General features: G+C 40.9%; 1 protein-coding gene across 1 annotated transcript; it reads right to left on the reverse strand.

Annotated features, from left to right (window-relative positions):
- Positions 1 to 7,728: 7,728 nt before the first annotated feature.
- On the reverse strand, positions 7,729 to 10,151 carry LOC133444814 (tripartite motif-containing protein 16-like). The gene has a single exon (XM_061722714.1). It carries the CDS (start codon positions 10,022 to 10,024, stop codon positions 8,327 to 8,329), a length of 1,698 nt encoding a protein of 565 aa, XP_061578698.1. The 5' UTR covers positions 10,025 to 10,151; the 3' UTR covers positions 7,729 to 8,326.
- Positions 10,152 to 10,790: the final 639 nt, after the last annotated feature.

Raw genomic sequence — 10,790 nt, forward strand, 5'->3', positions numbered from 1 at the left:
TCTTTATCTGAATATTATATTTAACATTCACACTGACTAAATCTGGAGACAATTAATACATAATTCATATGTAAACTAGACAGATATTCTCCTGCTCATTTCTGAGCACAAATGTATTAAATATACATAAATCTTCGTCTTTGAGTGCAAAATACATTTTGAAAACCCCCACATTTTAGCCCTCTCCATACAGTCCTTTTGTGGCCCCCTGCCTAATCTAGTTGAATACCCCTGCACTAGGGGGAGGTGTCAGTCATAGCCTAGAACTGTTGCATGACATGTTTGTCAAATGAAGACAGAGAGATATTTCTGTTTCTGGTTTTTACTTTTCGTTCAAACACACACACACACACACACACACACACACACACACACACACACACACACACACACACACACAATATGAAAGACAAACATTTGTAAATGAACCACGCCCCCCCCCCCCCGCAGGTAATCAGTTAATTGAGAACTACGGTGACTGCAGGATGGGTGCGCTTGTTTTATGCACCATAACAGCTGCAACACACTCCCGGCCGATGAGACTGACTCCAATCAGCTCATCAGTGAAAAAGCTCAAGAGGGTAGAGAAGTTGCACAGGTCGTCTCAAAGTGGCCCTGGAAGGAAGCATTTGTAACCCAGGTCCCATGTAGCTGTGTTAAGTTTATCTTGAGTGTGTAGTACGATGAGTGTGTTCGTTGATTTCGTTGTTGAACTGTTACATGTTACCCTTTAATTTAACTCTGTTAAGTTTTACCCCAATTTTGACTTCCAACCTTCCTAAATAGACTTAATAAGGACACCACACAATTGTACTTTAAATGTAATCATCCTTTTACAGGTATTTATTTACAAAATGAGATCAAATAAAATGAGGTAATTCTTTCTTTGTGAAATCAAATATAAACAACACTCAAAATGGTATAAATAAAATTGTACAAATTGAAAATATCAGGTTTCTTTTCCTTTTTGTTTCCAAATATTCTTCTATACCTTTATATTCAGTAAACAATACCTTTTTGTGTTGCTTTAAGTTCAACAAAAATACATTTTTATGCTTTTAAGTTAAACCCCAAATACCTCTAATAACTCTCTGTTAATACAAAATAAGTACTCTTTAATTACCTTAAAATAAAATAGTTACCTATCAAAATGCCTCTTACAACAAAAAGTCACCTTATGAATATAGTTGATATTAACAAAACAGTTTCAATCACACAACAATCACTTAATGTATACTTAATTCATCCTTGCTGAAGCAAAGGAGACAATTGTCTGAGGAGACCAGAAAATTATAGATAAGCATATTAAAGGCAAATGCAGAACCAAACTTTGAAAAATTATGATAAATGTTTGGACAATTTGTGCCAGAAATGGTTTCAAACCTTCACAACCTTTGAAATTCGTCTCCACACTGACATCTGCTGGCAAGTTCCCATAACATAACATACACAGTTGATATACAGCTGTAAACAAGGCCCTTGGTTGTATCAGACTAGCAGTTTAGATGATAATATTTTAGATAGATCCCTGTAAGAAACACAAACAAAGCAAAATACTATTGTAATATTACAGACAACAAATATAGGTGTATTGTGTTTCATTTTTTCCTACAGTAGATAGACAGACAGACTCCTATCTAATGCTTTTCATTTCACCTCCCTACCCCACTTTCCGTTATCTTCCCTGACCAGGAACTGCAGTGGGTAAAGGTGGGCATACACTGTGCGATATTTTAAATGGTTTGATTCAGCTCCATCTCAAACTGCACGACTAGATCTCTGAGTTCAAAAGTTTGCAGCCCACGATTTATGGTCTCACGCTGTACGACCCGATGCTTTGATGCTCCGTCGGCTCACACTATACGTTCATAATCCTCACGTCAGCTCACACTATACGATCATAATCCTCACGTCGGACTTCTGTTACTGGAACTGCAACGTCAAAAAGAAGTGGAAGAGGAGGAACCCCGAAGTGGGAGACACCGAAGATGCTCAGCAAAAACAAACGCGCTGCCTTAAGCCTGAATTATGGTTCCGCGTTAAATTGCTGCGTCCCCTACGCCGTAGTCTCTGCGTTGGTGTAACGCGGAACCATAAATCAGCCTTTAGCAATTTGTGCCATTCTGTGTGGCGATAAATGAAAAAAGATTAGACAACATTGTGATTGGACAAGGAATTGTCTGGGCAGACGCGGGAAATGTGGTCTTTTTTTTCTGCTATTAAAACATGATTTGTAATGTGAATTTGTAACACTTTAAACTACAAATAATAGTTTTTGACGTGACATCAGAGATTGCGCATGCTCTCTGTGAAAGGATGAGTCCAATCGGGTCGTAGCTGCTTCAACTGTGATTCCTTCACGAGGAGCGACCAGGATTTCAAACAAGTTTGATTTTCTTGCACGATTACACGAGTACGCGATTCGTGATCGGGAGCTCGTCGTGAGGTGTTAATCTCTCGTCGTGAGGTGTTAATCTCTCGTCGTTACATTTACTGCACGAGGCACGACCAACGATTGGGTCGAAATCCGGGCCGATCAAAAAAATAGTCGCACGACTGGAAAATCGGTTCAAAACGAGCAGACAATCGCACAGTGTCTGCCCGGCTTAAAGGAATGTTGCAAGTCTTTGCCTTCTCTCATGCACCTTGAAATATCTCTCCCAGCCTTTCCTCAGACCTCAATGCTTATGAAGTGTATGCTGTATGAAGTACACCACCAATTAGCTTGTAGGCTGTGGAGTGGTCCAGGCCCTTTCCTCTTGCAGAGGGTTTGGTGCAGCAGAAGATGAATGGGAAGTTAATTGCATTTTTATACACCTTTGCATCCCCATGGGCCAGGTCAGGTGAATCTCTTTCACAGATCTCATCAAGGAGCATCATTATAGCTTTCAGAGTTCTCTGAAAGGCCTTCCGTGCTTGTTCCCTGCAAGTCCAATGGGTATCTGACAGCCTCTTAAGGTCCACAATGTGTCCTTCTGCATTCTGGGACTACTGCAATCTAATTAACGCAGCATGCCGCTGCAAAAGGCATACAACTTCTCCCTGGGGCGGACTGGTCATCTGTGTGATCTGTAGAATCACAGAACGGCCGGTACTCCAGGACGGCCGGTGGCCGGCCACACACCACGCAGTCTGTTTTTCCCCCCCGCTAATCTACTGTTTCACACTCCGGTACGCTAGGTGGCAGCAATGCATCTTTACGTTGGATGCTGCCAGAAGCAGAAAAAGAAGAAGTAGTCTACGGAGTGCTGAGCGTATGGCTCAGCACTCAGTCAACATCACCGCCATATTGGATGTTCAAGACTGCGCTGTAAACTAATACAAGTAAATGGACTTATTTTCGTAAAGCGCCTTTCTACAAAGAAATGTACGTTTTACGTCTCGTTTATTCATTCACACACGCACTAATATACTTGGGAAACAGTTAGGCACCAAATATAATATATTTAATTTTCGCAGATGGCAAAAATAAGAACTTTATTGATCCTACATAGGAGTAATTCATGTTATATCAGCTATAGAGAACAAGGTAGTGCCGAAAAACAATATATATCCCCCCTCACAAAAATAAGAAAAATAGAGAAACATATTTTCTCATCAACAAAACATATTTTCAATTTTTCAAGTAACAAAATAACACATTTGAACCATCTTTCAGACAATAAAATAACATTTGAACCATCTTTCAGACAATAAAATAACATGTTTTGTTGATGAGAAAATATGTTTCTCTATTTTTCTTTTGTGAGAGGGGAGCACACAGTCACAAGAACACCTGACAGCATTCATGCTTATGACCACAGAGAAAGACATCCTCATGTCCCTTGACAATGACTTGGTCATAGACAGAGTTGCAGAAAAAAGTGACCTGTTGAAGAAACTCCTTATCCCCAAACATTGAGAAAAATGGCATTGCTGGTTTGTTTTTTTAGGTTATTGTTTTTCAACCTTCATTTCTATGTGAGTATTCAAGTTAAACTAGAATAATATGCTAAATATATATATATCCTTTCGTTGTCATTTCATCAATGAATGTGGTTTTACTGGTATTTCCACATTTAGAGTCATCACCAGAAAAATAACTTATTTGACAATTTTCACCTGTTTCAAGTAAATTTTCACTTGAAATAAGTCGAAAAATTTGCCAGTGGGACAAGATTTATCTTCTTATTACAAACAAAAAAATCTTGTTCCACTGGCAGATTTTTCTACTTTTTCTACTTATTCAAGTGAAAATCTACTTGAAACAGGTGGAAATTGTTGTTTTTTTTTCCAGTGATGAGTCTTGTTTTAAGTGTAATGAGATTTTTTTACTAAAATGAGACATTTTAACTAGAAATAAGACAAATATTCTTGTTAAGATTGTGAGTTTTAATCACAATTTAATTTCTATTAATTTCTATTTTTGGTGTACCTGAAGATTTTAATAGTTTTACTAAGAAGGAGATCAATATAATTGCTTTTTCCTCTCTTGTAGCTCGAAGACGTATTCTACTTCAATGGAAGGACCAAAAACCTCCATCTCCCAATTCTTGGTTGAAAGACCTGATGTCATTTTTATATTTAGAGAAAATTAAATACGGTATTAGGGGTTGCTCTGATAAGTTCTCTTATACTTGGGAACCTATTCTTTCTTTTGTTAATTCTTTGGCATCCTTGGAAGATTAATTTAATCTGATTTAACTTAATTACAGAGAAGTATGATATTGCTAACCATGTCTCTTTTTTTTTTTTTTAGGGTTCCTCTTACGTCAGTTTATTTTAATTTTTATTTATTTATCTTATTTTGTTTTTTTAATTTATTTTTATTTTTTAATTTTTTTTTGTTGCTGCTGTTTTGCGTGTCCTCTATTTTAGTTTATTACTTTATTTTTCCTATTATTATTGTCTTCAGTCAGAGTCTGATTGGTAATCGGTACTTACTTTGGGACCTGTTTATAATTACGTATTTTGCAGTGTGTGTGTTTTGGGGTGTTTGTTATGTTAAGTCTTGTGTCCTTATTTATTTATTTTTTATTCTATTTAGTTATTTAGTTATTTATTTATTTTTTTGAGTGTGTATGGTAAAATATAAAAAACGGGGTATTCTGTCGAACCCTTTAAAAGAAATGTTTACTGTGTAATATAATTTACATGGATTACCCAATAAAGAAACATGTTAAAAAAAAAAAAAGATTGTGAGTTTTTGCAGTGATCCATGTTACTTATCCTGTGAAGGACAGAGTCATATTGATAAGTTCAGAAAAGTGTTTTTTATTGTTGTGTTTTGATGTATTTGATGTAAGCCCAGTGGATATTTAAAGCTTACAGAAGGCTGCATTTAACTGCTGCTATGTCATTCCTGCAGTATTTCTGCAGGTGTTTTGGTCACTGCTATTATTTGTAATATATTATATTATTTGTAATCAGCACAAATGATCTGTCCCCATATGATAAAATCCACCATTCCCCCTGATTTATTTTTACAACTCGAGTACTGGTTGGGAACAATGCCCAAACAATCATGGAGGACTTACCGCTGCATTAAAAAGGCAAAACAGATCCCAAAGGACACTCCCCCCCCTGGACTTTCTCTGTTGCCCTCAGGTAGACGGTATGGAGCAATAAAAACAACCCGGTTCAGAGACAGTTTTTATCCTACAGCTGTAACAAAACTAAATCTACTCATTACAAACTGTAACTGATATGAGGGATTTTGTGCTATTGTTAATTATTTATTGGTTTTAAATCAGTTATTTGTCTTATTTTATGTTGTGTGTAAATGTTTTATATACTATAGGATTTATTTATTTATTTCTGGCACTGAATGATGGCTCTTTTAATTTCGTTGTTATATACCGATGGCAATAAGGATCTAATCTGGTCTAATCTTTTCGTAATTGCAGACTCCCCCACAGTAAAAATGCTGGTGAGGTGGAGGAGGACGGGGTTTTCTGTAACCTGCAGAGGAGCTGCAGCCCGGACCAGGAGGAACCAGGACATCACAGATCCAGACCTGGAGGAAGACTCCAGCGGTCTGGAGAGGAAGCAGCAGGACGTAGAGGTGGACGTCTCATCGTTGGATCTCTCTCATGAGACGGGGGAAGCTGGTGAACCAGGACCAAAACCAGTGTTGTGCAAGTTCATACTTCTCATGAACTAGTTCAAAGTTCAGTTCACATAGTTTAAAAACGAACAGTTCACGTTCATAGTTCACCATTTTCATTTTGAACTAGTTTAAATTCAGTTCATTTCAATATTTTTAGGTGAGGAGTACGAATGAAACGCACTGTATCCTAAAACTGTTCACTGTATAGCAGTGGTCTCCATCCCTTGTCCTCAGGACCCTGTCCTGCATGTTTTAGATGTTTCCTTGCTGCAGCACCCTGATAAAAATGACTGTCATTAACAGACTTGGAGGACCAGGGTTGAAGACCACTGCTGTATATAATCATGTATTGTCCTAGTGGCTTTTCAACTTTACTCAGGCTGTAAATCTCCAACAATGTAGTCTATTATCAGTTTGTCTACCTGTTGCAGGTAAATCCTCCCCCTGAAGGAGCAGCAGTGACTGGGGTCGTTTGGGGCTGTTGGGTCTTCTTGCTCTTTCTTCATTTGCGATATTTTCTCACACTGGACGGATGCTTTAACTCCACATGACATTTCAAATGTGAAGTTGACGAGGCAGACGCCGGACTTGTTTAATCAGTGCAGGTGGACATAATTTGCACAGAAAGGTTAGATTTTTACCATCAGACTCTTTGGGAGACGATGTGTAAAATTCCTGCAGATAATGATAAGGATCATCATGTGACGTCTCGCTGACACTGCGTCTGCAACGTCTCTCTCTTCACTGGTCATGTAAAGATGCACCGGGTTCGGGCCACCGTTGCCATGGAGCTGGTGCCCGTTGTTATGCTGGTGTGTGCGCTGCATTGTGGGTAATGTAGTGTGAAGTTGTCTCGTCGAGCATGTTAAATGTGCCGCCCGCTGGTGAGATGAGAAGGATTATTCCGTAATTGGACCTAAACAGTGAAACTGAATGTGAACAGTTCAAATTCCAGTTTGTGATCTGCAGAATGAACAAGTTCACGTTGTAGTTCTTAATTTGCAAATATGTCGCGCTCAGTTCAACGTTCTCACAGAAATCTCACAAAAAGTGTTCAATGAACGCGTTCATTTGAACGAGTTCATGCACAACACTGACCAAAACACTCACCTGGAGGAGAGTCTGGTGAACCAGGACCAGAACACTCACCTGGAGGAGAGTCTGGTGAACCAGGACCTTCACTCACCTGGAGGAGAGTCTGGTGAGTCGTGATAATGAAGCTCCTGTGGTCCTCCGGGGCAGCGCTCCACTCCGGTCTTTCAGGACCACACAAGTCCAACCTCCACCTCCTGGCTGATGAGCCTCATCTCCTGCCCCACCAGGGTTGCAGGTTCCACCCTGATTTACACCTCTCAAAGGGAACCATGTGGGCCTGCACTTGTTTAAAGTTCTGCATTGAGGCAGTTTGAACCCGCTGCTCCGTTTATTACCTTATTATCAGTTTGGACCCAAGCTGGAGTGCGTTGCTGTTGGTCAGTAACATTTCTGAACATCATGAACTTTATGCTCGTGTCTGGAAAATGAAACTCAGAAATACTTTAATCTTTAGTCAGCGTTTTTGTTCAAATGAGTTTCTTCTCGTATCCGCGGTGCAAATAAAGAGCCGTTGGGATGTGCTGGAGTTTCTTTAAAGCGTGGCGGTTTATTTCTGTCATGTACAAAGCCTTTCTCACACGTCAACAAACAACCATCAACAAGTCAGAGACAGAACAAACATCTGTCACCATTTCATGAACTTTGACCTCTGCAGCGTTAAACAAGAACCGAGCAGATCTCAGAAGTCGGTGCCGTCAGATACGCTTTGCTGTTATTTCACCTTAAAAACGTCTTCACTGGTTTAGAAAACAAGAACATTTGGTTTGGAAACCAGTGTGAATGCAGACATGACATCAGAGATGAAGAAGGTCTGGTGGGTCGTCTGAGTCCATGAAGTGGAAGAAAAAGAGGAGAAGAAAAGAGAAATACAACATAGAAACACATCCAAACTAACAGTTAACAACAATTACAACACAGATTATTTCTTCGTTTTTATACCGACATAGAAGATGTTAATAACATGAATATTTCCCAGGTGAAGCTACAAAAGAACGACTTCCACCTCCAAAAGAGGAAATAACAACAAACCACCAACTTATAGAATAAAAACGTCCCTCCATCCATCAGAGTTTGAGACGTTCGTCTCTGAGAAGAAAAGAAAATCAATAAAAACTGAGATGAAAACATGAAGAGGAAACACGTCTACTTGAGTTTACAGAACTCAGCTGATTCTCCAGGACGGTTATTAACCCGAACTCCAGCGTGGAGCGGCTGAGTGAAGGAGGTCTGGACTCTGTGGAGGAGGGTCATGGTTTCAGAGACGCTGTAGAAGGACAGAACTCCTGCTCTGTGATCCAGGTAAACTCCTATTCTGGAGCTCTGAGGACCTGAGATGGAGGTTCTGATGCTGTTGTGATAAAATTCATAACTGTCTGAGGAAAAACGTAGTGACCAAGATTCCTCATTTCCTCCAAATCCACTTTCCTTCCACCGCCCTGATTTGCTGATATTCTTGTATGAAACTGCTACACGAATTACACCTGCTTTCTTCTCCACCTCCCAGTAATGACGTCCAGTCAGACTCTCTCTACTCAGGACCTGATAAAGATTAGTGAATCTGTCTGGATGATCAGAATAAGACTGATGTTGGTTCATAAAAGTCACCTTTCTGTTCCCCTCTGACAGTAACAGCCGTGTGTTTACTGTGTTTGGATCCAGAGTGATTTCACATGAATACTTCAAGAATCCAGCTCTGCTCGTTGGTTCTGGTTCTGATTCTGGCTCTGGTTCTGGTTGTGGCAGTAAAACATCCACCTCAGCGACGGTCAGTGAGATGTTTGTCCACGTGTCTCTCAGGATGTCCTGTAGTTGACCTCTGACCTCTGACATAGCTGCTGTCACATCCTGAAAGTACCTGAGAGGACGGATGCTGATGCTGGAGGAGTGTGTGGACTCACTGAGTGGTGGCAGTGAGGAGAAGCTGTGGAGGAACTGGTTGTGGTCCTCGATGTCTCTGAGCTGCTTCATCTCAGCGTCTCTCCTCTTCAGGTCAGTGATTTCCTGCTGCAGCTTCTCCTCCAGCTCTCTGACTCTCCTCACTTCAGTTTCCTGCTGGGATCTGATCTGCTGCTTCACCTCAGAGCTTCTCTTCTGGAGGAGAGAGATCAGCTCAGTGAAGATCTCCTCACTGTCCTCCACTGTTTTATCAGCAGACTGATTGATGGCCTCCACCTCCTGCTGAAGCAGCTTCACATCTTTCTCTCTGTCCTGGATCTCCTGCTGGATTTGTTGTCGACTCACCTCCATCTCTCTCTGCCTCTCATTCCTTTCTGCTGCAGCTGAGACTGTGTCGTGGCCTTTATGTTCATCCACAGAGCAGAGATAACAGATACACTTCTGATCAGTACGACAGAACATCTTCCTCACCTCATCATGACGGGGGCAGATGTTGTCCTGCAGGTTCATGGAGGGATCCGCCAGCTTGTGTTTCTTTAATTGAGCCACTTCATGATGAGGTTGAAGGTGTTTCTCGCAGTAAGAGACCAGACAGACCAAACAGGACTTGGTGGCTTTCAGTTTTCTCCCAGAGCAGACATCACAGGCCACATCTCCAGGTCCAGCATAGCAGTGATCAGCAGGAGCAGCTTGGAGTCCAATCTTCTTCAGCTGCTCCACTAAAGCTGCTAACATGGTGTTTTTCACCAGCGCAGGCCTCGTGGTGAAAGTCTCTCTACACTGAGGACAGCTGGGGAGTTTCTTCTCTCCTTCATCCCAGTAGGATTTAATACAGTTCATACAGTAACTGTGTCCACAGGGAATAGCCACCGGATCCTTTAAAAACTCCAAACAGATGGAACAAGAAAAGGTTTCCTGGTCCAGCTGATCTCCTTCCTGCGCCATTTCACCTCTCGGTAACTGAGACTGAGACAGTTTCACTTCCTCAAAGCTGAAACTAGTCTGAGCACTGTAATAAATCAATAAATCATGCGTCTGTGCAGAGAACGGAAGCTGTCAGCTCTCAGTGTTCAGCTTGTGTTGTTCAGACCCGCCTTCCAGCTGCAGATCTGTGGGGGAGGGAACCAGGAAACTGGTCCGACTGCATCTGCTTGTCTGACAGCAGGAAGAAGAGGGAGGTTCATCAGCACCAGATTCCAGAAAGAGGACCACCTCTGAATTTAACCCTTTTATATCAGACTTCAGTGTACAAGGAAACCTCTTTTTACCTCAACTTGTATTTAGTCAGAAATAAAAACACAAAATTGCAACTTAGGTTTCATTTTAGACAGATGGATTATTTTATAGTTTATAATTCTTATAAATTTCACATGAGCAGAGACTTCATGTAGCGTTTACAGATGAAACCAGATGAAAATAATGGCCCGATTAATGGTTTGAACAATAACGGTTTACCCTGCAATTAATGCAACAAGGCTTCCTCTGGTTTGGTGTTGAATACGTTTGACCTCCAAGCAGGAAAACGGCGTCAGTTGGACGCTTCCTGGACGGAAGATGAAACGTCTTTCAGGACAGAAACAGAAGTCTGGCTGCTTTGATTCAGGCCTTTGAGCGTAACGGTGACCAAGGACCGAGTTGCCCGTCGTAGCGATCTGGATCCTTCTGAGTCGCTGACAGATAAACGTTTGAGGCTTAAAAGGAGCTCAGGGTG

The sequence above is a fragment of the Cololabis saira genome, chromosome 5, assembly GCF_033807715.1.
Source record: "Cololabis saira isolate AMF1-May2022 chromosome 5, fColSai1.1, whole genome shotgun sequence".
In the NCBI taxonomy this organism is placed as follows: domain Eukaryota; kingdom Metazoa; phylum Chordata; class Actinopteri; order Beloniformes; family Belonidae; genus Cololabis; species Cololabis saira.

Coding starts and splice junctions, on each gene's coding strand:
- LOC133444814 (XM_061722714.1), bottom strand. CDS start 10,024: ATGGCGCAGGAAGGAGATCAGCTGGACCAGGAAACCTTTTCTTGTTCC.